Genomic DNA, 26901 nt, shown 5'->3' on the forward strand with positions numbered 1-26901 from the left:
TGTCCCAGCAGAATGGAATCACTTGCTATCTTTTTCTCCTCTGTGTCTTTATACCATTTTTCTTGTATCTCTTTTTACCTCTCTACTCAGAAAATTCTCCATAAAGTAAAACACATAACGTAAATACATAAGCGTGCAAAGTCATGTTGCTCCTTAGATCTGAGCCAAATGGTATTTTCTTTTCAAGGAAGCCTTTCCTGACCCCGATCCCATTCCAATCCGGAAGGTGTCCTTTCTTTTAATGTATCTGTCCCACCTGCTAAACTGTAAGTTCTCTGAGGGCAGAGATTGTCATATTTACTATTGGGTCTTCCTCTTTCTTGTCTTGTAAATGGTGTATGGTCTGTACGCAAGCTGCTTGCGAAACTCAGGGCAATACCAAGAGACATAGCACTTCCCCCCTCCACCCCACCCCTAATTGATTTATAACCAGAAGAAAACCGCTTAATTTGCACCTAATTGATGGTAAAGCCTGGTTACTTTGGGGATAAATTTGCCTTTGAAAGTAAACCTGGTGCTTTGTGCTTTGGTAGATATTTAACTTTTGCTCTGTTTCATACACAAGAGTTACTCCTTTGCTTTGAGTAGAAAACCATTAGAAAACCAGGGTAGAACTTTCAGCAATTATCCAGTTTAGTAATTGGGCCAGATAGTTCTAATCTCACCACAACCACTACTTCTTAGAAAATGATCTCTTTAAACAAAACGTGGAACATCTCTGAGGATGAAAACCTAAGGGAAGGAATAGTTGGAGATCCCCAAATATACTCATATAGATTCCCCCCATTCTTTTTCCTATTTATGGGTCAAGCCTTGGAGAGGTGTGTGTGTGTTGATCACATAAGATCTTTTACCTACATGACCTAAGTATATTCCATTGTGGCCATTGGTCTATTTTTTCTATACATCTCAAATGTTATCTTCTAATAGGTCATAATGAATTTGCGGTGGAGTAAAGGCCCAACATTCCCTGTACAAGTAAAGGCAAACCATAGCGCCAATAACCCTTTACTAGTTTGTAAGTAAAGGCTATCTCTGTTAGCCTGAATTCCTTGAGGGCAGGGATGGTCTGATTGATTTTCCATCTGCAATGATAAGTAAAGATATTGGCAGTTACTTCGTTACATGATGGTTACCTATTTGTCGAATGAGGTAGCATGGTGTAGTAGAAGATTAAAGGCTCCAGAGTTTGACAGACTGAGTTAGTATGGCACTGACACTTGTTGAATCACATTTTAACCTTTCTGAGCTTTAGGATCAGCTTTCATTGTGAGAATCAAAGACATTGTACTCTTAAATCCCTGGTAGTGGATGGCTATTATTTTTTCTCCATTGATTCTTTATTTTGAAATAATTTCACAATTAGAGAAAAGTTACCAGAGCAGCTAACAACCCACAAAACACCCCAAACTCCTAGATTCTCTTCACTCGGATTCCCCAGTTGTTAATATTTCACTGCATCTGCTTCATTGCTCACTCTGTATGTTTGTGTGTGGGGTTTGTATACATACATACCCTTTTTCATTGTTCCTTTTCTGAGCTTTTTTTGAGAGCAAGCTGCAGATGTGATATTCCTTCACTCCCAAACACTTCAATGTGTATTCCCCAAAATAGGACTTTCCTATGTAACTGGCATAGATCTCCAAATCAGGAAATCAATATTAGTACAACACGACCATCCATCCACAGACTCCGTTAACATTTTGCCAGCTGTCCCAGCGATATCTTTTCCCTTTTTGGTCCAGTATCTTGTCTAGGAATATGCGTTGCATTTAGTTGCATGTCGCCTCAGACCTCTTCAGCCTAGAACAGTTCCTCAATCTTCACCTTTCTTTCATGTCCTTGACATTTTGAAGAGTCTAGATCTGGGTCCGTCTGTTTCTTCATGACAGCAGTAATATCATTTTTGGCAGGAATACCACTGCAATGATGCCATGCTCTTGTCGTTGCATCATATCTGGAGGCAAATGCTGTCCCCGCATCCCACTGTCAGTAATATTGTTAACCTTGAACAGCTGGTTAAACTGATATCTGCCAGGTTTCTCCACATCAGATTCATCATTTTTCCTTTTGTAATTGATTATTGTCTTGTGGAAAGGTATTCTGAAATTATACTACTATCCTGTTCCTCAACAGATCTATACCTAACCTCCTTAGCGCTATTGACTACGCTTTCCTGAACCAACCAGTTTTATTCCGTCAAATGCTGGTCCTGTATTTCTGTGTCTGCCTGTATTTGTTAGATGTCATTATGTTACAAAGAATTTCCCTTTTTCATTTGTTTATTTCTATCAAATGGACTCATGGATTACTATTTTATTCAGTGGGCTGTAGTCCATTTCTATAATTATTATACTCCTCAAGCTGGAGGGAGCTTGAAAGTTTAGCCAGTGGGACCTGCTTTATGCTGGTTTCTTTGTCCTTTTGACCTGTCCCCATCATTCATGGGACATTTCCTTATTTTCTGCCACAAGAAGGTTTTCCAAGTTTATTTTGTACTTTTCCTATCAAAGCCTTGGAATCAGCCATTTCCAAGAAGCTCTGGTTCTTTTAAATGGAGGATAGTAATTAGAAACCAACATCTGGGTGCTGGGTATGCATATTGCTCCTAGAGTGTCATTGCCTCTAGGCTGTCTCAGCAAACAGCTAGAAATTGTGTGTATGTGTACATATATATGTACATAAACACATATATACCACATATGCATCTATATTTCCATATCTCTGTGCTATATACGTATATCTACATGCATGATGTTTGTGTGTGTGTTACATATTTTAAATTATAAAACAATGCATTTTATATTATAAAATCATGAATTCACATTGATAACTCCATTAAATGGAGCCAACCTCTTTCCATATTTGTAAATATATTCTCCAGCAGGGAAAAACTTGGCTCCCCTTATCCCCAATATGTTTACTTACTTGCTCAGTGTAGCCAGTTTTCCAACCGCGATGGCTGTCTCCACCACCTCTGTACCCTACTCCTCATGGTCTGGAATCCTCAGTCAATGGGCTCCTTTGGCCCATTCTTCCTTGTGGCTTCCTAACCTCCCTAGAGTTTCCCAGCTTTACCTATAGTCTTCCAGTACCCCCTGACCCCCAACCACTCTTATCTTTGGCCTCTGGGCCTGCTGTCCTGTGCATCCTTGATTCCTCAGCTCCTCACCTACCTGTGTCCTTGGCTGCTGTGCTAACTCCTCTGTGACGGAAGGGGGACAGGGCTTTTTTTTTTTTTTGAGGGGGATTTTATACATATACACATATGTATACGTGTGTGTGTGTGTGTGTGCATATATATATATATATATATATATATATATAGTTTATTCAGGTATAATTTATGTGCAGTAAAATTCATTCTTTTAAGGCTACATTTCTATGAATTTTGACAAATGTAATATAGGCATGTAACCACTACCACAATCAAGATATAAAATGCGTCCACACTTTGGGAGGCCGAGGCGGGTGGATCATGAGGTCAGGAGATCGAGACCATCCCGGCTAACACGGTGAAACCCCGTTTCTACTAAAAATACAAAAAATTACCCGGGCGTGGTGGTGGGTGCCTGTAGTCCCAGCTACTCAGGAGGCTGAGGCAGGAGAATGACATGAACCTGGGAGGCGGAGCTTACAGTGAGCGAGATTGTGCCACTGCACTCCAGCCTGGGTGACGGAGCAAGACTCCGTCAAAAAAAAAAAAAAAAAAAATCTGTCCATTACCATAGAAAGTTTCTTCAGGCTCTTTCACAGTCCTCTCTTCCCATCCCCAGCCACTGGCATCACTGATCAGATTTCTGTTCCTATGATTTTGCCATTTCTAAAGCGTTATCTAAATGGAATCATGTATTATGTAGCTTTTTGAGTATGGCTTCTTTCACTTAGTGTAATTCTTTTGAGATTCATCTGTACTGTTTTAGGTATTAGTAATGCATTCCTTTTTTACTGTTGAGTAGCTTCATTTCTCTTGGGTAAATACCTAAGGGTGGGAATGCTGCTGGGTCATATAGGTGTATATGAAGTGTATAAGTGTATGAGAAACTGCCAAACTGTTTCCCAAAGTGGCTGTACCACTTTGGATTCCCATCAGCAATGAATGTATCTACATTCTTTCCACTATTTGGTATTGTCCGTTGTTTTTTTTTAAAAAATGAGAGTTCTTCTGATAGGTATATAATGGTGTCTCTTCATGGCTTCAATTCGTATTTTCCTAAATATTAATGATGTTTAGCGTCTTCCATTTGCATATTTGTCACTCATATCTCTTTGATGAGGGGTCTGTTTAAATGTTTTGCACGTTTTTTTAAAATGAGTGGTTCATTTGCTATTTTTTTTTTTTTTTTTTTTTTTGAGACAGCGTCTCGTTCTGTCGCCCAGGCTGGAGTGCAGTGGTGCAATCTCGGCTCCCTGCAACCTCTGCCTCCTGGGTTCAAGAGATTCTCCTGCCTCAGCCTCCCAAGTAGCTGGAATTACAGACACACGCCACTGCGACCAGCTAATTTTTTGTATTTTTAGTAGAGGCGAGGTTTCGCCATGTTGGCCAGGCTGGCCTTGAATTCCTGACCTCAGGTGATCCACCTGCCTTGGCCTCCCAAAGTGCTGGGATTATAGGCGTGAGCCACTGTGCCTGGCCGGGTGGTTCGTTTTCTTACTGAGTTCATTTTGAAATTCTTTATATATGTAGCAAATCCTTTTTCCAATACACATTTGCAAATATTTTCATTCATTCTGTTATTACTTTTATATTATAAATGTGGCTTGTTTCATATATGAAAATGTTGGATTGAATTCTTGGGGGCTTTCCTTTTAGCGCTTGTGCTCTGAATACACAAGGGAAATATTTGTGAAAGGATGGATCTAGATGTTGAGGGAGGTGGAGATCTTGGAGGATCAGGTGGAATTGTCTCTCCTCAGTGACTGGAGGTACTTGTTGAGAACAGGAAGGAAGGACTGAGGGAAAAATTAAGGGGTGGTGGTGGTGGTCAGAGTTTTTGGTTGGAGGATTTGGTATAGCAAATTCAGGGGTGGGATAATGGCTACTAGAATTGTGTAAAATAGAAAGGTAAGGAGTCAGGGGGATTTAACATGAAAAGTGTTGAACCTAGCTGAAATCAAACAGGGAGCTGAAAACAACGTTAGTAACCATGTTGTTCAGCCTTTTCATTTGATAGGTAGGAGATAGCCTTAAGAGAGGGGATGTGATTTATTGAAGATTATATGGGTCATGAAGTGGCAGAGTTAGGACTTAAATTCAGATCTTTAAGGACAGTAGTGAAGGAGGGGCTCAGCCCATGTAGGAAAATACATTTGGGGGTGGGGGCAGGAGGTGGAGGAAAAACTAGAATTCTAATGGCGTATGTCTTTGTTATTCTTTATATCCTTCACATAACTTATAAATATTCTTGTATCTCCTCAGTATTAAGTAAAATAACAATAACAAGTCTGGAATGACAGCAGAATTAGTGATTGAGCTGGTAATAGTTTGACCAGAAATCAAATTGGAATATATCTTGGGTCAAACAGAAAACACTAGCGATCAAGTGGGAACTCATTTTTGGCACAACATGAAAATTTGATTTTTTTTTTCTGTTCCTGACATCAAAAGGGAAAACATACTAAAGACAATAAAAGATCATAGATCTGAATTTTGCTTGTTACAGTTAGCTTTGAAAATACTGACTCCCAAGTTTAGGATTTACTGGGATTAGAATTGCCTTTGAATTGAAAGAGAATGATAAAAGGAAATACCTAGAAAACCTGATAGTATTAGTTATTTCATTGAATTCCTAGTCTAAATCAGGCACTGTGTTAGGCTTCTTGGCATTATATTTTCTTAATCTTTCCTTAACTTTGCAGAATATTTTTGGTGGCATTATGTTCCTATTTTATCAATGCAGAAATTGGGATTCAGAAAAATTAAATGATATGCTGAAGGTCATATGACTAGTAAGTGAGCTGTGTTAATCCCTAGGATTGCGTGGTGAACAAAGCTTGTTCTCCTTTCCTTTTACCAGTGCTAATTAAAGTGTCATTTGTAGACTGATACTAGTTTGCTGTTTATTACCAATTCATACAAGATAGGTGCAGAAATTGATTGTATGCACTTAGAACTTCTATAGCAATTTGACAGAATACTTTTATGAGTGTTAAGTCTAACAATAAAAAACTGGGGCTTGTATTTTATATTTCTTGTTTTTTAAAATTTCATTTTTCTAATAATTCATTTTACTGCACTTTACAAAAGTATGATTCCCTGATGGATTGGAAAGTTAACAGAAAGGGTTGCTCCTCACAGTTAGTTTGAGAAGTCCCGTCTACTGCGCTGCCTCTGTGCTGTCGAGAGACTCTGATCAGGATGAAATTTACTTTAGTATTTCTGCTGAGTTTTGAATGGCTGGGGAGAGAGGGTCAGAGAAAAGGGAAGAGGCAGTAGGCAAAAGATGAGGCTGCAGGGGAAGAATCTTTGGGAGGACTTTGCCCTTAAGTGGTAGCAGTAAGATGAGGGCAATAAGATGAGGGGGGATGCCCTGCCTCCTTTGGTTGAAAGTAGTGTTAGGATTGTGGCGTCTTTCTGTAGAGCTCTAGCCTGTTTTTGTTGTTGTTGTTTTTTTGTTTTTGATACAGAGTCTCCCTCTGTCACCCAGGTTGGAGTGCAGTGGTGCGATCTCGGCTCACCACAACCTCTGCCTCCTGGGTTCAAGTGATTCTCCTGCCTCAGCCATCTGAGTAGCTGGGATTACAGGCGCATGCCACCACACCTGGCTAATTTTTGTATTTTTAGTAGAGACGGAATTTCACCATGTTGGTCAGGCTGGTATTCAACTCCTGACCTCGTGATCTGCCCGCCTCGGCCCCCCAAAGTGCTGGGATTACAGGCGTGAGCCACTGTGCCTGGCCTAGCCTGTTTTTTAATTACACCCAGTGGCAATTCTGGTGTTAATAGACGAGAACAAATGTAGGAAAAAGAATTTACAGAAATAAAGCAACTGGATGTAGGAGTTCAGAAAATGTAAAAACTCCTTTTCTCTCCTTAGAAATACAGACACACTCCCCTTGAAGTGTTTTCCCTTTAAGGAAAAGGCGGCAATTCTTTGGCAGGGCCAAGAGTTTTGATTGGCTCCTTCTACTGCTGTTTGCCACGAAGAATCCTGACCAGTCCAGTTTTGTTTAGAGCTGGTTTGGGAGTCAGCCGAGCTGCCAAGTTCTCTGTGCCTAGTTTGAAGTGTATTAATGTTTCAGGAGTGGGCCAGATCTCTTATAGGCACCTCCTACAGTTCAGCTTTCCACATTCCAGGAGGAAATGTGACCCTGCTGTTTCGGGAACCCCACCTCATATAGTCTTACTTCTCTCCGAATGTGTTTGAAGTCTTGCCAGTTTAGAGAGGGGAAGTTTAACATACTGAAGAGAATACATTTTTAGGGAGCCTGCCCACAAGGTGATCGGTCCCCTATGCCGTGGCCAAGGAAAAGGAACCCACTCATCCTTCAGGTTACTTAGCATATGAGATAAAGGCCTCAGCCCATATAGGAGTAATTTTCTCTTCTTCTGGATGTGAAATGGTAAAACAGGCCCTTTGAGAACTAGACCATTTTTAGTTGAGAGGAGAACATTGATCACATTGGCTCCAGATAAGAGCAGATACTGTGTGTACTTCCTGGCAAAAACTTTGTATGTGGTTCACAGCAATTCCTGCCATTCTGGTTGTGTCTGAGGGGCTGACAACAGACAGTTCTAATCTCAAGCCTTTTACTTGCTGGACTGGTTCTTAATCCCTAGAAACCAGCCTCAGGTCAAGAATTGGTTCCTAATTGCCATAGGTATAAAGGTGGTGCTCCTGTTGAGGGAGTTTTCAGTGTTCCTGCTCTGGTTGTCACCAGTGTGGCTTGGGAGATGGTTTATGTCGGTCTGTCCCCACTCTGTGGATATAAACTAATTGTTAAACAGTTACTGACCCCTGTAAGTTTAGACAGTTTATAGTGCCAACCTTTAAATTTCATGGTGAAATATAATTTTCAGATTTATTAGAGCAGTTCAACGAAAGAAAATAAGAGAAATAGCTCTAAAAAGGTGTAGACTGTCAAAGAAGGCTCATGGAGGAAGCATCAGTTAGAGGACATTCACAGTACTTTATAATTACCTCATCATTATCAAGTATTGGACTAATATTGTCTTTGAACATCTCTGTCTGTTGCCTGTAGATTATAAACTTCTTGAGGATAGGAGAGTTTCTATTCTTTTTTTGTATTTGAATCTGGCCTTCTTGATAGATTTGGTAAATATTTATTGAGATCAATTAAAATAAGATGCTTTAAAACTGAGCACAAAGGACAAGTTACATTTCAGTAGCTTAGTAGTGAATTTAATTCTGCAGGTCTTGGTGCTGTACTTCTTTGGTGAGTTTGCTGGGCCCAGATGGCTAGGCTTGTACTTTCCTTAGACATTTTAATGGCCTGTCTTGGTTGTGATGTCTCTAAGCACTATGAGGACAGGGAATATGGCTCATAGAAGAGGGTGCCAACTGACAGCCTCTGTCCATTCTCTCCACCCACACACGACTCCTTTCTGTACAGTCTTTGGTAGGTAATAACATTTCTTTAAAGTGATGATTCCTAGGTGAAACTGGAGGCCGGTTTTGTGTGTACTCTTATGTTTTATTAGGTGTGTGGGATTTGAGGAAGTTGTGGTGCTGGAAAGAATCTGCCTTGCCCCATATTACTGGTGAAAAAATAGAGACCTAGGAAGGATAATTTATTCCAAGCCATATGGCTACTTAGTGGCCATCAAGACTACTGTCCAGATCTCCTTAATGCTAGACATTTACCACAGTACCGGGTAAGTCCCATTTTTTTTTTTTTTTTTTTTTTTAGAAAACATCAGTAAAAATCAATTTTACAGAAATGAATATAAGCGATTTAACTTAGGATTGTGAATGGAAAAATATTTTTCCTTTTGAATGCTAGAACTATGCCAGAGTTTCTTTTTTTCCTACTTTTTGCATGATTTAGAAGATAGAACACATGAAAACAGTTTCCTAAAGGAGATGGTTCATTTAAATCCTTAAAAAAAGCAGGCCACTTCGAATTTCTAAAAATAGCGTTTAAAAAACCCCAAAATGGTCTATAAAGAGATTTTAGTTGCATGAAGACTATACTTTTTGGGGGGTTTCTGGGCTCTAGGGAGGATGCTAGCTCTCTGAATGCTTTATGTTCTTATATGACTCATCTTGTTAGTGGTGACCCCAGAAGGGCAGTTGGAGAAATATGTTCCGAAGGGTGATTTGGAAGGAAGGGATGATTTGGAAGGAAGGGATGAGAAGGTTGCAGGCAGGAAAACTGAGCTAAGTGGTTTTAGAGAGTGTTGTTTTTTTTTAAGGGAAAAAAAAGAAAAAGAAAAAAGGAAAGGCTGCTAGGAGCTTGGTCCTAACTGATTCCAGATGGGCCTGCTACAGTACAAAGGTTTTCAGTGTGTTTGGCATGGGGCTGACCAAGAGGGCCCCCTCAGCACTTCCTGTGCAGCTCTGCAATTGTACGCACCTAATCAGAAACAGCCCTTACTGCTGGAGCTCAAGAGCAACCGTCTCATGTTGTCTTTGTGCCTCATTCTGTGAACTGCTCCCTTTGCCTGCCCTGTTTACCTCCCTCTCCTAGTCTCTTTTCCTCTCTAATCTTTTCTATATTTATTTTCAGGGAATGTTAAAAGGAGGGGAGATATGTATATATAAACATAAACATATGTATATGTTTCTTGTGGGTTGGGAGCAGAGAAGAGAGGGAGGAAGAAATGGCCAAATTAAACGCAGATGGTGAATATTTAGGAAAGGAATTTTTTTCTGGACCTGGGAGGCATTTGCTAGAAATGGGGATCGGGAACATGAGAATGTGAATGAGACTTGGAAAAACAAGCCACTCTTTATTTTTCATTTTTTTGAATCCTGCACACTTGTCTGAATGGTTCAAAATATAACATTGCATGGGGATGGTTTCTTTACATTGTAAACTGAGTATCACTGGCCCTGTGTAGCTGTGTGCCAAAGGGTGAGTGTGACAGTGACTTTAAACTCAAAGGAAGTAGGAAGGTGTTTTGCACCCACATCCCATGTAGTATTGTTGCCAAGGGAGCATACCTGGTGTGCTCTGACGTGGGCTTGAATTTGGACGTTTTCCCAGCTACTGCAGTGTATCAGGCACTCTGCACAGCTTAAAAGAGGATTTTTTTGGTGACACTCAGCTGCAGGCACTATGAATTGTTCTTTTGTGCCCTCCAGATTCCACCAGGGATATATTTTATATATATACTTGATTTTCTATTTTGCTTCTATTTTGGTTGCCTGGTTAGACTGAGGGTATGCTTGGTATTGACTGTTAGTTTTTTGGGTCTAGCTGATGATTACAGAAACTCTGCCATCCCAGGGGTCCATTTAGGTCTTTGCAATTTTATTCTAATCCACTTAGCTGTTGTACTGATGTTGTTGTGTAAATGTGAGCTTATTAGGATAGACTATGTAAAAATATACTATGTTGGCATAAAGCCCTTAGCAGCGTTGCTTTGTTTTGACTTCTTCATACTTTGTGTCCCTTTTGTCCTCTTGTAAGCACCATGATCACATTTCTTCTTCTTCTTCTTCTTCTTTTTTTTTTTTTTTTTTAGATAGAGTCTCACTCTGTTGTGTTGCCCAGGCTGGAGTACAGTGGTGCAATCATGGCTCACTGAGTCCTGAGCTCTTGGGCTCAAGTGATCCTCCCACTTCAGTCTCCAAAGTAGCTGGGACTACAGGTACATGCCAGCATGCCTGGTTAATTGAAGAGTGTTTTTTTTTTTTTTGAGATGGGTCTTGCTGTATTGCCGACGCTGGTCTTGAGCTCCTGACCTTGAGCAGTCCTGCCTCAGCCTCCCAAAGTGCTGAGATTTCAAGCATGAGCCACTCTGCCCAGCCACATTTTTTCTTGAGCTAAATGTACAATATATCCTCTGATGAAAAATTTTAGTGCTGTTTCTAGGTAGCGAGGATGTCTGGGAGATAGAGTTTGGATGCTGAAATATTTGATTTTTTGGGATATTTTTGATGCTATAGGAATAATGTGTCAGAGTATTTGAAATTGGGATAGCATAAGACAAGTCACATGGTCACCCTTCTTGAGTGAGTCTTAGCAATATAGCATTGCAACCGATGGAGAATTATGTTCTCAATTCACCAATAGGATCTTTCTCACTATGATTTTTTAAAATCCCCCATTTGACTAGGTGTAAAGAAGAGAAGGTAGCTAAGATGTTCTTTGTTTTTCGAGTGACTCTTATTTGCCAGGTACCAGACTCATGTTATCTCATTTAATTTGTCAGAACTCTAGGATAAATGGCCTCAAGTCCATTTGCAGGTGAGAAAACTGCACATGTGCAGTGTCACACAGCTAGCTTTGTTTCAGAGAGACAGGCTCAACCCATTGTATTCTGGGCCTAAAGGTGATACATATTCTTCCACATTCTGAGTAATATATAAATTCCAAACTCTTCTCAGAAAGAAACTCCTTTCTAAGGGTAATGTGGTAGTTAAAAAGATTTTTAAAAAATCACTTTAAACTTATTTTTGTTGCCACTTTAAACTTATTTTTATTGTCATCCTTGTCCCATTTTAAGCATACCGACTTCCTCCCTCTGATATATAAAGAGCTGATGCTGGAGAGAGGAAGGAGGCAAACCATTGTGTCGTGTTTATGGAGAGACCTCAAGGCTCTAAAAGCTGCTTTTATTTTTTTGAGACAAAGTTTCCCTCTGTTGCTCAGGCTGGAGTGCAGTGGTGCGATCTCGGCTCACTGCAACCTCGACCTCCTGAGTTCAAGTGATTCTTGTGCCTCAGCCTCCCAAGTAGTTGGGACTACAGAGGCGCAAGTCACCATGCCTGACTAATTTTTGTGTTTTTAGTAGAGACAGGGTTTTACCATGTTGCCAGGCTGGTCTCAAACTCCTGACCTCAAGTGATCCACCTGCCTTGGCCTCCCAAAGTGCTGGGATTACAGGCGTGAGCCACCGTGCCCGGCCATAAAAGCTGCTTTTTTTTTTTAATTAATGGAAATTTTTATTGGGGGTAATTGTAGATTCTTACGCAGTTGTACAAAAGCTGCTTTTGAAATGGCAGAAAGGCAGAAGTTCTATTCTAGAGGCAGACAGGTACCTCTTTTTATCTTCTAGGGCAATGTGCAAGGAGAGTGTATGAGGGGCTCTTGAGACCCCACTTCACTTTACTGCTCTCTGCTGTCTTTGGGATGTGCACTTGTCAAGTACTCTTAAGTGCTGTGTGCAAGAGGCACCCATTTGCCATACTGAATTCAGGCGGTACCTTGAAATCTTGCTGATTTGCTTGAGCAGAGACAGTGTTCAGAATGTAGGGATAGATTGCCGGTGGAGACAGTAGTAGACCTTGGAGGAAAATCGTAGGAATTAATGGGGTGAAGCAACAAGATATCTTCAGTTGGGATCACTCTGAAGACTCCCTACAATGTTTTTTCTTTAATGCTCATCGTTTGTTGCCAAATCTTTGTTTATTTACTTGGTATAATGTCTTTTTCCCCAATTCGACTGAGCTTCGTGAGAGAAAGGACTATGTCTGTTTTCCACACTGTATTCATGGTGCCTAGCACTATGGGACCATAGTAGGTGTACATTTTATGAAAGTTTGTTGAATGAGTGAATGCCATGGGAAATTATGGTTCCTGTTGAAGAATTTAATCCTCAGGTCAAGGCTTTTGTCTGTTGTTTTGTATCGGAGGAGTGACTTTGAACATTTTCCTGATAAAAGAGTTTTAATACCATAAGCTTGTTTTCTTCTTGTTTACTACCTTAGCTCAAGATCTTCTCTTAAGCTCTACTGACAGAGTCTTGCTTTATTTCAAAAATGTGCTTAAGACCTGGAAGCCCAGTCTGTGAAGCATCTGGTTTACCTTGACCTGTAAAATTAGCAGACTGCTTCTTTTCCCTCCTGTTCTGTGTATTTAAGAGAGGCGCATAATTCTATTTTGAGGCTTATGATAGAATAGGAGCATAAAGAAAACTCGATGACTCTGTTTACTTTAAAAACTTGTCGCTCATCTAAATTGGTTGAATGACTATCCCTTCCCTTAACTAACCCTTTCAACTTTTCATCCTGAATCGACCTTCCCTAAATTTATCTTTCATAAAAAAAGGCCATAAATATATTTGATCTCTAACCCACTGAGACTCTTTTTTAAGTTTGGCTTTTGGCTTTTTTTTTTTTGTAACCTTTCTCTCTAAGATCAGGAAGAAAGGGATAAGTAATTGTGGACAAGAAAATTGGAAAACACTTAAGAAAAAGTTTAGGGTTGTGTGGGTGTGTGAAAGCATATGTGTATACATATACATGTTTTTCCTTTCCTGCCCCACTGTTCTCTAGCTAGAATGACCTAGATTTTTTTTTATTCTGGGAAAAATTGTATTATTTCTGGATTCTGCTGTTTCTTTTAAGTAGTTGGACTAGAAGATGCTGGACTTATAACTTACATTTTTAAGATCTTTCTTGTACTCTTAAGAAAAGTGGTAAATGGTATGGATTTTAGATGTTTGTACTGGAAAGAGTAGCACTAATAAGGAAATGCCTTTGTCCTCCTGTTCTTTGTTGAAGTTAAAATCAGCTTGGATAGCTGAGGATGGTGGAGGGTTATTTATTATTTTTGGGCTCCAATGTCAAAATTCTCAGTTTTATTTAAACACTCAACACAATTGATATTTGAGTGTCATGCTATTAGCTAAGGTCAGTATTCACTTAGGTTAGGAAACATCTCTTATCATTTTCATCTCTTGTAGCACCTAACACAGCCCTGGGCACATACGAGGCACTTGAGAAAAGCTTGATGAGTTTAATTTAATATAATCTTGCTTAATTCATAGATTGAGTTGTTTGACCTATTAGGTGGAAGAAAACTTCATTGTCCTTTTTTTTTTTTTTTTTTGGTAGGGTATTTTTTTTTTTTATTTTTTATTTTGAGACAAGGTCTCGCTCTGTTGCCCAGGCTAGAGTGCAGTGGCACAGCCTCCCGAAGTGCTAGGATTATAGGAAAATTCACATTTTAAATGCTACTTTATGAAAGTTTCTAAAAGAAAACATAGGAGAATGTTGTCATGATGTTCTTCTACTTGAACTGGATATAAATGCTGACTATAAAGGAAAAAATGATAATTTGACTACATCAAACTCAGGAATGATCTGTTCATTGAAAGACGCCATTAAGAAAGTGAAGTTAGATGTGGTGGTGCACACCTGTATTCCTAGCTACTTGGGAGGGAGGCTGAGACAGGAGGATTGCTTTAGACCAGGAGTTAAAGATCAGCCTGGGCAACAACATAGTAAGACCTCATCACTACAATTTTTTTTTTTTTAAAGTTGACTGGGCATAATGCCATGTGCCTATTGTTTCAACTACTCCAGAGTCTGAGGAAGAAGGATCGCTTGAGCTTAGGAGTTCAAGCCTGCAGTGAGCTATGACTGCACCACTACACTCCAGCCTGGGCAACAGAGCAAGACCCTGTCTCTTGGAGGAGGAAAAATTATATATATGTAAAAGAAAGTAAAAAGGCAAACTACAAAGTAGGAGAAAGTATTTGTAGTATAGGGATCTGGCTAGTCTCTAGAATATCTAAATAACAACTACAAACCCATATATAAAAGGATTTCTTTTAATGAATCTTTTGAACGACCCAGTAGCAAAATGGGCAAAATATTTGAGTAGTTACTTCACAAAAGATGATCTCCAAATGTTCCAAAAAATGGTCAGGATTGCTAATCATCAGGCTAAAGCAAATAACCACGATGAGCTGTTATCACACTACCTCCAGAATGACTAAAATGAAAAAAGCAGACATTATTAAGCATTAGTGAGGACGTTCAGCATCTGGAACCCTCATGTACTAGTGGTGGGAATGTAAATTGGTACAACTTTGGAAAACTGGCAGTTGGTAGTATCTACCAAAGCTCAACATAAGTGTACCCTGTAACCAGTCGTTCCACTCCTAGGCATACCCAACCGAAATGTATACATGTGTGCACTGAAAGACGTGCAAGAATTTTTAGGAATAGCCCCAAGCTGGAAATGGCACAGAGGCCTTTCAACATGACTGAAATATTTTTCAGTAAATTATATATTTATAAGATGGAATACACTCAACAAGTGGATTAGTTTTACAGATATAATGTGGAGTGAAAGAAGCCAACACAAAAGAATGCATAATGTGCGATTCCATTAATATTAACTTCAAAACAGGCAGAGTGGATTTATGGTGTTAAATACAGTCATTGTGGGCTGGTGGGAGTGACTTTGCAAAGGCACAGGATGGGCTTCTATAGTGCTGGTAATGTCCTATTTCTTGGCCTAGGTGTTAGTTACATGGCAAGGGGCGGGAGGACGGTCACTTTGTGAAAATTCATTGAGTTATGCACTTAGGTTTTTTGCCTGTTTCTGTATATGTAATAGCTTCGGTAAAAAGTTTACTTTCTTCTACTTGCGTTCTGTGATTGCCACAGCTGATAGATAGCTTTCCCCTCATACACATACTGATCCTTTTCCTGTCGAGCTTGTAGGATGTGAGTGTGCACATACATTTTTGTGTTTATGTGTTGGGGTGTTATGTGGGGATGAAGGTGCTTTTTAAAGTTAATGTAAATTTGCTTGTCAAATATTCAACATGCTGAGTTTCAAACAGCCACAGGAAAGTAGAATTGATGAATAAGCTTCACTGACCACTTTTTAAACTAATTCTCCAAGAAGAATAAGGACATTTTCATTCTACCTCATAGAGCAGCAGATTTGGATTTTGCTCTGCAGACAAAAAAACCTCTTCATTGAGGGTCTCAGCCACTAACAGCTTCATTTTCAGAAGGATGTACCTCATTTTGGCCGTTATTCTTATCATGGAGACTATGAGGAGAACAAATCTCCATGATATTAAATTTTTTTTTCCCTTTTTCTCTGTGGAAATCTAATTCAAAGTAAGGCATTTTAGGAAAACCTAATTGGGGTTAGGTAGAAAATCTAAAAGATGTTGCCTTGCCTTCTCTTAGCTGGTCATATCTCTCAATTCTCAACCTGGCCTTAGGAAAATTCTTCAAAGTTCAAGTTTGTTATGTTGTCTTATGACCATCCCTTTGCAAATCTTTGTTCTCCCTCCATGGAATGCTCTTACCTTCCTCATTTACGTAAATGAACTCCTGCTCATTCTCCATGGCATCTTCTAGAGGTAGCCTTTCCTTCTGTGTACTGTCACCATACCTATATACACCTTTGCTATATTGAATATCACACATAGCTCTATTTATTTGTTCTTTGGTGCCAGCCTTTTGAGATTATCGACTGGTGTGTGGTAAGTATTGAGTAAGTATTGAAAGAAAGAATGGATGATTGAAAATATTATTTGAAAGACAGTAACTATTTTCTAAAGAATAAAATCTGATTATAATATTTGACATTAGTAGATACATTTTTTTTTTTCCAGAAAAGGTGATTATTTGCCTTAATTTCAGAGTAAAAAAGGATATATGTTTACAACAGGGTGTATGTTGTGGCTGTAGGAGGGAGTGATGCTAACTGGTTCACATGGGTAGCAGACACGTGACCTTGGCCTCTTTAGCATGGTCCTCTAATCAGCTGATTTAATTTTAGTGGAATCCCTGGAGAAATGCTCTGGTTCTATATGTAGAATGTAGAAATCATAAATCTAATGTATAGATCCTGACTGCATTAGGGTTTGTGGATTAAAACCAACAAATAGACTGTGTAGGTATTATGACATTATGACTGGGCCAGTGTAGGCATTATGACAGTGATACTTGTTTTCTTCTCAAATATTATGAAATTAATTCCAGAATGTTATCTGAAGTTTTGTCATTTCATTTCAGCATGTAATTTCTCAAGCCAATTTTAATTTAAAAAGATCTGAGTAGAATCATTGCCGTTTGTCCAGAAATTTAGAATAATAGGATTAGAATAATAAATTAATAAGTATTGAGTGCCTACTTAGAGTTTAATACTGTTAGTAATACATAAAAAGTGTGACTTTGACCTTGATGTCGTGTCCTATATTTTATCGATGGCACAAGAGAACACAGATATAAAATGATTTCTAGATGTTTTTTTCCAGCCCTCACTATCTGAAAATAGGAAGCTAAGTGGAAAAATGCACATGCTTTGGAATCCAAACAGATCTGGGTTAGAATTCTGGCCTTTTTAAAAAAATGAAATAATGAGTATATAACCATAGTCACTTTGACATCACTGGAACTCTGTTTCTGTGTTTGCAAAGTGGAGTAAGAATGTATACTAGGCAGGGCGTAGTGGCTCACACCTGTAATCCCAGCACTTTGGAAGGCCGAGGTGTGCGAATCGACTGAGGTCAGGAGTTTGAGACCAGCCTGGCCAACATGGTGAAACCCCGTCTGTACTAAAAATACAAAAATTACCTAGGCCTGGTGGCGCTCGCCTGTAATCTCAGCTACTCAGGAGGCTGAGGCAGGAGAATTGCTTGAATCCGGGAGGTAGAGGTTGCAGTGAGCCGAGATGGCATGACTGCACTCCAGCCTGGGCGACAGAGTGAGACTCCATTGCAAAAACAACAACAACAACAACAAAAAGAATATATACTAGTGTTGGTGTTTTTATTTTTGTGAAATAGCGATGACACATATAAAACTCCTGGCATGTAATAAGTGCTGTTAATGTATGTTTGAGTGAAAGAGTAGATAAATGGAGCTTTGTTTTGCAACATTCCACTTAGTCTAGGCCATTGCTGATAGATTTCTTCATAATAAGTCAAGTTTAGTAATTGATTTGATGGGCAATCTCAGAAACTGCTTTAGTCTCCCCTTTGTAGAATAAGGTGACTGTTAGTGTTTATCATACTTACTACTTAGCCAGTGGAACCATGGTGTCCATAGGAATGCTTTCACACAAGGAATGGCTTGTTAAGGTCAACAGGGAGCGAAATAAGAAAACAAATATCTCAGAGATGGGCTAATCATATTGCCCCCCCACCCCGCACAGCAATGTGGGTTTCAGTTGTTAGCATGTGCTTCATCCTTTGCTGTTTTCCACAACAGTTGTAAAGCTTTTTCTAGATGCCTGTGTGTTAACTAGAGGCATCTGACTCTTTTGACTTCTCTAATTGTTCTAAATTGTTTAAGTTTTCTTTGGGGTAGATGACTGTTATTACACTGAATTATTCTTCTTTCCTGTCTTTTTTTTTTTTTTTTTTTTTTGCTGGAGAATTGGTGCCCTGGAGCTGAGTCTCTGCTTTGCAAACCGAAAATATAATTTTCCTGGGTGTGCCTTATTTTTATCCATTCCTTTTCTCCCTTTCCTACTACAAGGCTCTGACCTGCTTGGAGCCCTTACTACTTGGTCACAACTGATACTTTGTCCTTCAGAGTCACATAGGACATAGCCACTGCGTTGATTGAGTGCTCAGCTATCGAATATGGCTCTGAGAAGGAATTACTTCTCTAGAATGCGAAATGGGCATCTGAGCCAGAGAATGAAGCCCTGGTCCATATTTAGTCATTATTTAGGGAGAGTGAGGAGTAACAATTTCAAAATTAGAGTTTAGATTAAGCAAAGAAAATACTAGTCAAATTGGCTGGTGTATGAGGTGAGTAGAGCTGGATTTTTACCCGAAGTAGAAACCTTTGTAGGAACTGCCTGTGGTTCAAGAAGTTATGTATATTTTATGGTATATCTATGATTATGAAAGGATAATTTTCTAAAAGTTTATGTTCTTCCTCTGGGGATTGTTAACATCTATTAATATCCACAGGAATTTTACTAATAATAATGCCAACTTACTCTTGATTCAGTCCCTTTGACACAGGGACCTAAACTAATTTACATTAATTTTGTCAGTAATTCTTATAATATCCCTGTGTGGGAGCTGCTTTTTAGATGAGGTATGTGAGAATTTGTTAAGTTTGCATAGCAGGTCAGTCCCTTGGATGGAAAGTTGGACCCAGGATTTGTGCTTCCAGGCTTAGTGTTTGATCACTGAAGTGTGCAGTCTTTTTACCTAATTCTCCTCCCCATTTATTCTTCCTATGTTGGAGGAAATCATATCAAGGAAATAGCAGGAGAATTCCGTCTTTTAAGAGGTTAAAGACTTTTCTGCCTTGAGGTGTGGAGTTCCCAATCCTTGGCTTAGGATGGAAGGAAACAGCAGAACACTGTGATGTTCAGCTGAAATGGCACAACTGTTTTTTTTGCATAGTTTTTTGTTCTCTTTTTAAAAATTCTCCTATTGGGAGGAGGTGAACGTGAGAATTTTCTCTCTGCCAATCTTATATGTGAGGCAGGTGGCTTGATTGTTTTTAATGCTCAGCAGATACCACTACTTGCTTTTGGATTGGAGGCCAGAGAGGAGGAGGTGAAACAGCCACTTTTGGGTGGGGTTGAGAGGAGGGTACAATGTTGGAAGGAGGACATTTCTCTGTGTTTTCTTAGTCATAGGACTCTGAATCCCAAGTAGCTAAATTTAGCTCAGGTTCCTGTTGAAAGCATCGTCTTTTTGGGGCGGGTGGTGTGGGGAGAACGGAAAACCTTTTTGTGTATCCTGCTCCATGAAGCCAATAGGGAAGCAGGAGGAGGTGAGGTTGCCATGGAGATGGTAGCTGTGTGCAAGGGGAGAGCAGCAGGGTTTAGAATTCCAGGAAGGAAGAGAGAGTGATGTCATCAGATTCCATGGACCAGCCCAGGAACCCCTGTGAGGTTGGTGGGGAGTTGGGTGTGTTGGGGGTGGTGGAGTGGGAGTTTGTGCAGGGGAATTGTGGCTTCAGTAAGGTGTGGGGAGTCCAGTTCAAGCAGAGAGGTTGGTCGTGTGGAATTGTGCTGATCTGCATTAATGCCTGATTTAAAAAAAATCTGGAAATCATTCTGAATTTGCAGAATATTTTCTTTGTTGAAAAAAGACATTTATTTAACAAAGGAGCTCATCTAGATATAGAAATGTAATATCTTTTTATAGTTGTATCCCTGAAGTATTTGTGTGTGCCTTTATCCCTTGTATGTGAGGGTATTTGTGTGCATATTTTAGTATATAGTTGCCTTTGTACAGTACCTTTTATGGTGCTGCATGCAGTTAAATGCTTCATTAATGCCTGCCGATGGTATTTTTTTTATATGGATGGGTGTATATAAATAAAACGCCTAAAAATAATCTGAAAAGAATATCAAAGCAGTTGCTTTTTCAGCAGAAAGGAAAACTGCATGCTTCAAGACAGTTGTTCTGAACATATGCATGTTTGTGCTGATAGTGAAGGGCAAATGTGTTTCTTTTGGTATGACTAAGAGGCTGCTTTTTTTTTTTTTTAAAACAAATATAACAGAACCTGTGCATCCAAATGAATATTGCCCTTCAAAATAGTCACCTTGGCTGGTGATACAACCATTGCGCAAAACATAAAGAACTCTCATTCAGAATCAGCTTTAGAGATGAGTGATGAGGAAAACGTTTTCAATACCTAACACTGAATTTTTTTATTTAAAAAAATACCTACCTAGGTTTTTGAAAGACACTAGGTTTCTTCGAATTGGCTTTTCCTGATTTTGTGGTGGTGTCAAAAAGTCAAATCTGTGCTCAAATGGTGAGCTTTTACCCCATTTGAAGATACTTAAAGTCATGGGTTTAGGCTCTGAAGGCATTTTCATTTTCAGATCAAGGGCTCTTTAAATATTTAGTTTAGCAGTGGCCGTGTTTTGAATGATGGTAGCATCTGAGGAATAAGAACATAGCCTTCCCAGGGCGACATCTTCTGAGGTGACCCATTTGGATTTATTTGTTCAAGTGTGTCTGTTAAAATCAGTGACATTACCATTGGGTAATGTGGGAAGCAGCTTTAGATGGTGTGTCTGAGGGCACAGACTCTTTGGAATCGGATTGGTTCAAGTCTGAACCCCTGTTCTGCAATTCACTCACTGACCTTGGACAAGTTAGTCTCTTGGTGCATTGGCTTCCTCATGTGTAAAATGGGAATGATAGTGCTGTGAGTACCAACCTCACAGTGTGGTTTGAGGACTAAGTAAGCTAATATATAAAGCTGTTAGACATTTGGTGTGTTCTCAGTCAGTGCTGGCTGTGATTATTGTCGTTAATAATTATATACTTCTTTGAATTACAGAATTCTGAGGTAGAATGTGCCTGGAGATAGTATAGCTCAGTAGTCCCTGTTCTGTACAGTTGGCCTATCATATCTGTGGGGTCCACATCTGTGCATTCAACCAACCATGGATTGAAAATAATTCAGAAAAAAAAATAACAATGCAACAGTAAAAATAATACAAATAAAAATACTAAATAACTATGTAGCATTTACACTGTATTAGGTATTATAAGTAATCTAGAGATGATTTAAAGTCTCTGGGAGGATACGCATAGGTTATATGTAAATACTGTGCTATTACACATCAGGGACTTGAGCATCTGTGGATTTTGGTGTCTGAGAGGGGTCCTCAAAACAGTCCCCCATGGACATCAAGGGATGACTGTATTGAAGTCAACCTGGACCTCATTCCAGACAGCGCTGAATCAAGGAGAGAAATCTGTAGTTTTTAGATTATTCAATGATTCAGTCAAGATCAAATGATCAGTCAAGATTGAGAACTATTGAGTATAATCTGTTTACAGTATGGCCCCAGCACTAGAAGCTTCATTTCCTGGTAGATGTAGAAATCTCAGACGCCACCCTAGACCTACTGAATCAGAATCTACATTTTAACAAGATACCCCTATCTGCATGCTAACATTTGAGAAGCACTGCTTTTCTTCTACCAATGGGAATAATTGGGTGATAACCGCAGGTTAAAGATGAATTATCTCTCAATTTTTCCCATTGCTGGAAGGGAAACAGTATGGCTAAGCCAGTGTGTAGATGATCATACACTTACCTTCCCTATTTCTTGGCCTAGGGATAAATGCTTTTCTGGACTAAACTGCTGCGTAGCATGTAACAGAAAGAACAGTTGTAATTATGGCTCTGGCTCTACTGTTTACTAGCTATTTGGCCTGGATCCAGTCATTTAATCTCTCTGAGTCTGACTCTCCTCACCTGATAATGGAAATAATACCCAGAAATAATGTATATCAATTATCTAGCGCATTGCAGTGCCTGCATATGTTACTGGCTTTTCCTTTTCCCTTGCCTTCAACCTTTCATTGATAAATCTGTAGTGCAGTTCTCGTCCCTTAGAAAGGGCCACCAGTGGAGTCTCAGTACCATCTCATCTCTGTGGGCTCTTCTTGCCCTTCTCCCAGCTATCTTGAGTATTTAATTGTACTTGCAGAAAACTAAGCTTTACAAAATATATGTATATATAGTTTTCTCTATCTCTTTCTGCAAAATGCCTTTTACTTAATGGAGACTATTATCTAAGAGGGCTAGAAGGTGAAGAACTAAAGGATTTGAGTAATTGAGTTGATACAGGAATCGAAGTATAACAAGATATGACAGGCAGCTCTTTTATGAATTCTTAATAGTTGACCATTTGTTTAAAAAAATGAAATTCCTGGTTTTTAAAACTTGGCATCAAGAAAAAAAATCCTCAGTAGGTTTGAAGTTGTTTGAAGTCTTTTTAGATTGGTTCCAAGCGGAATTAACGTGGTAATTATCAGAAGATCACTGAATTGGTAAGTAATGAGCATTATCTTCTTTCTGACCAGAGAATTCATACAATAAAAGGAAGTTCAGGGACTTGCTCTGAGGACACTAGAAGTAGGTGGCAGACAGTCTAGGTCAGAGAGTTGGCAGTTGTAGCCAGTAGGGCATTGGAAGCAACAGCAGCAGGAGGAAATAGAAAAGTCCAGTTTTACTCAGATCTTAATGGACTTAGGGATAGGCAGGATTGTGAACTCAAAACATACAATAAAAATTGTTGCAATCATAGTCTTTCTCTATGGGGTAGGTATACTTTCAGGTGCTTTGTATACTTTATGCCTAAACTTAATATCCTTGCAAGGTGTAGACATGATCACATATATTTTATAGACCAGAAAATAAAATTGAGGCCCAGAAAGGTGAGTAACTTGTCCTAAGTTGTTCCTCTAATAAACAACAGAGCTGGTTTAACATCATGTTCAATAGCAATGTGAGTGAAGAGAGTGTTATCAAACTAAATTGAAATAATATCTATCAATTAAAATAAAATTTATTATTTTGTCTATAATGACTTTTTTTGGGGTAGAATTGTTAATTTAAATTTAGACTGTGATAGTCAACTCAGCCTGTCTTAAAGGGACTTTTTTGAATGTTGCAAAATGATCCTTTGAAATGTATTTCTTTTATACTCTGAGGCTAGTTAAGACGTATCTTTTGTTTTTTTAAATGCCAAAGCTTGAAGTCTTCAGTTTAGTGAAACACCAGTTTAAATTGAAATACCACAACACAAACTGATTTGTTGGTGGTTATCAATTGGCATATTTAGTCATAATGAGTATTCACATAATTGTGTCTGTTAGTCTGGTATTCCATTCAGATCCAGATGTAGATAATTATCAATGATTGCACAGAGTGAATCATATATTTAGACCTATTTCTAAGTTACGGTTGGAAGAACTCCAAATGAGAGGACTTGGGTTCCAGGCCTGTTTTTGTGACCTTGGACATGTCACTTGAAACTCAAGGGAATGAACCTGAGTTTCCCTTATCAATCAAAAGAGAATAATGTTATCTATCTAACAGAATTGTTATGAGTAGGAGGATGTGCTTGACACCAATTTCTGCTTCTTAGACTAGCTCTGTAACCTTGAGAAAGACATTTAAAACCTTGTGGTACATTGGTTTTCTTATCTGTAAGGTCAGTCTGTGCTATGTGAATATGGTTGCAAGGTAAGGAGGGTACAAGTAAAGTAGCCCTGTGGGTCCCCTCATAATCTGTGGTCCTGTACTAGTCAGAACTGCCTGTATGTTGGTATGTGATGAAGTGTTACATACAACTAAGATACCGTTTCTTATTATCATTATTGTTAACAGGGCCACCCCATTAAGGAACAGGCACTGTGTAAGATATTGCATGTATTACCTCAATCCTTGTAAGGCACTGTGTAAGATCTTGCATGTATTACCTCAATCCTTGTAACAATCCTATGAGGTAGGTAGTATTCTTATTTAAAGATGGAAGAATTTGAGGCTGAGAGATGAATTAGCTTTTCACAGCCATAGAGCTAGTTGGTTACCAGAGACATAGATCAGTGTGATTCTAATAACTGTACTTTCCCCCATACCTCACTACACATGCTATTGTGACAGGCCAAAACTAGGACATGAGCTTATTATGCCACAAACTGCCTGTACCAAAGAATGTAATGACGACTGAGTAATTATATTCTTCACCACGAAACACTTGCAGTTAAAGAAGGGGAGAAAGCCAGTTACACTTTAGAGTGTTCCTGCTGAAGTAGTAAAAATTATTACTATTACTAATTCTCCATCCTCGATTATGAATCTTTTTAATAATCTCTGTGACAAAATGGGTAATACAAATAAAGCACTTCTGCTGCATACTAAGTATGACAGTTATCTAAAGGAAAACTGCTTCTGTGATTGAGTTGCCAGCTGAACTTTTTTCATGGGATGCCATTTTTATTTGAAAGAACAACTGATAGACTACGGTATTCAGACGTTTTATTAAAAATGAATGAGGTGGCCAGGCACAATGGCTCACGCCTGTAATCCCAGCACTTTGGGAGGCCGAGGCGGGGGATCATGAGGTCAAGAGATCGAGACCATCCTGGCCAACATGGTGAAACCCCGTCTCTACTAAAAATACAAAAATTAGCTGGGTGTGCTGGCATGCGCCTGTAGTCCCAGCCACCTGGGAGGCTGAGATGGGAGAATTGCTTGAACCCAGGAAGTGGAGGTTGCAGTGAGCTGAGATTGTGCCATTGCACTCCAGGCTGGGCAACAGAGCAAGACCCTGTCTTAATTAAAAAAAAAAAGAAAAAATGAAATGAGCCTGTCGTTTTAAGGAAAAGTGATATTTGTTGTCAGTGATAAAATTTGAACTTTCAAGCAAAAACTAGAGTTTTGGAAAACTTGTATCCTGGCCTATGAGCTTGATAGCTCTGGCCCTTAAAAGACTTTTCTGATGAGATTGGTGGTGATATTAGTGAATGTGAATTTTTTGATGTTATATAACGAGATGTGTCAACAGTTGGAAGATCTTTATAACTTAGTGAACTTGTATTTTATAAATGAACAATACATAATGTTACAAAATCATGCATAGGCAAAAAAAACTATTCCAAGTACAAGACCAATGAATTTTTATATTAACAATATGAAAAAATTCATTGATAAGGTTTCACATGCCACATTGCAACAAACCTTTGGTACAGTATTAAAGAAGAATAACTAGAGATAGGTGAAAAGTCTATTAAAATACCTTGCCTTTTCAAGATACATATCCGTGGACTGCCAAATTTCTTTCTTATACTTCAGAATAATATTGAAACAGATTGAATGCAGAAGCAGGTATGAGAATCCAGCCATCCTCCATTCCATCTCTAATCCCCAGGCCACAGTCTGGTACTGGCTTGTGGCCTGTTAGGAACCAGGCCACATGGCAGGAGGTGAGCAGCAAGCACTACTTCCTGAGCGCCACCTCCTATCAGATCAGTGGCGGCATTAGAGTCTCATAAGAGTGCATACCCTACTGTGAACTGTGCATGCAAGGGATCTAGGTTGCGTGTTCCATCTAATGCCTGATGACTTGAGGTGGAACAGTTTCATCTTGAAACTATCCCCACCCTACCCCACCCCCCATGGAAAAATTGTCTTCCATGAAACCAGTCCCTGTGCCAAAAAGATTGGGGACCACTGTTCTATTAAGTTGGATGTTAAAAATATTTGTAGCAATGTAAAATAATGATACTCTTCTCACTGGTTTAGTTTACAAACTAAACCATTTTCATAAAATATTTTTTAGGCTAACATAATGATTGGTTTATTTTTGGTACTTTTAAAGGAATTAACATATTTTTTAAAGTACTCAGTTTTAGTTTCTCGTAGGCAAATCGCAGTAGTTATAACCACAGAAGCAAAAGCTCTTTGGAGTCTTTGGTAATTTTTTAAAGTGTTAAGGTATTCTGAAATCAAAAAAGTTTGAGAATTGCAGCTCTAGTTCTCTAATCTTTTATTTCAGTAGTGGTTGAGACCTCTTAAATTGGTTCTTTACGTCATGAATGGATCTTGACCCACAAATTGAAAGAGAGTGGGCTAGAGTTAGAGGATTACATTGTGAAGGGAGGTGGGATTTTGCTGAATTTTGCTTGAGTTGATGTTTGAGAATGTGCTAAAGTGTGAAGTAAATTGAGTAAAGTTTCTATCTGGAAATTAGCTATTTGTGGTCATCTTCCAAACCCCATTCAAGTCTTACCTACTGTGAGTTCTCCTCTTTGTAATTTCTTTATGCCTTTCTCACTTGATTATCAACCATGTACACTTGTTCTCTCTGGGCCATACATTTACGTTTTATTACATGGTTCATATTGTATTTGTTTACATGCCTCTTTCCCTTACGAGACTGTGAGTTCTTTGAGAAAAGAATCCCTAGCTTATTTTCCTTTGCATTCCTACCAAGTTCCAGACACATAAACGTCCCTCAGTAAATGTTTGCTGAAGGAATAAATGAGAAGAAAAAGAGAATAACCAAGTGGGGCAAGGCTTGGGATATTTGGAACCTAATCATGTAAGCAATGGAGGGCCATTAGTGTGGAAGTGGTGTGAGTGGAATCATGTAAGCAATGGAGGGCCATTAGTATGGAAGTGGTATGAGTGGTGTTTTAGGTAGTTAACCCTGGCCCTGGTAAGAAAGCTGGGCAGGGGTGGATGGAGGCCAGCTCTTAGCTGGACCAGCCAAGAGACT

The 26901-nt window shown here is 39.1% G+C and overlaps 1 protein-coding gene across 25 annotated transcripts in view; it reads left to right on the forward strand.

Moving 5' to 3' along the window:
* The window catches only part of RBFOX2 (RNA binding fox-1 homolog 2), a 290938-nt gene that overhangs the window by 47813 nt on the left and 216224 nt on the right, over window positions 1–26901 (forward strand). For 5 of the 25 annotated variants that reach the window (XM_030815655.1, XM_030815656.1, XM_030815658.1 and 2 more), the window contains exon 1: window positions 19591–19752. The exons of the other annotated variants lie outside the window; for them this stretch is intronic. In XM_030815655.1, coding sequence (XP_030671515.1) covers window positions 19711–19752 — 42 coding nt within the window. In that variant the 5' untranslated portion in view covers window positions 19591–19710. Of the gene's footprint in view, window positions 1–19590; window positions 19753–26901 lie in introns of those variants that run through there. 25 annotated transcript variants of the gene reach the window in all.

The sequence above is a fragment of the Nomascus leucogenys genome, chromosome 7b, assembly GCF_006542625.1.
Source record: "Nomascus leucogenys isolate Asia chromosome 7b, Asia_NLE_v1, whole genome shotgun sequence".
Taxonomy (NCBI): domain Eukaryota; kingdom Metazoa; phylum Chordata; class Mammalia; order Primates; family Hylobatidae; genus Nomascus; species Nomascus leucogenys.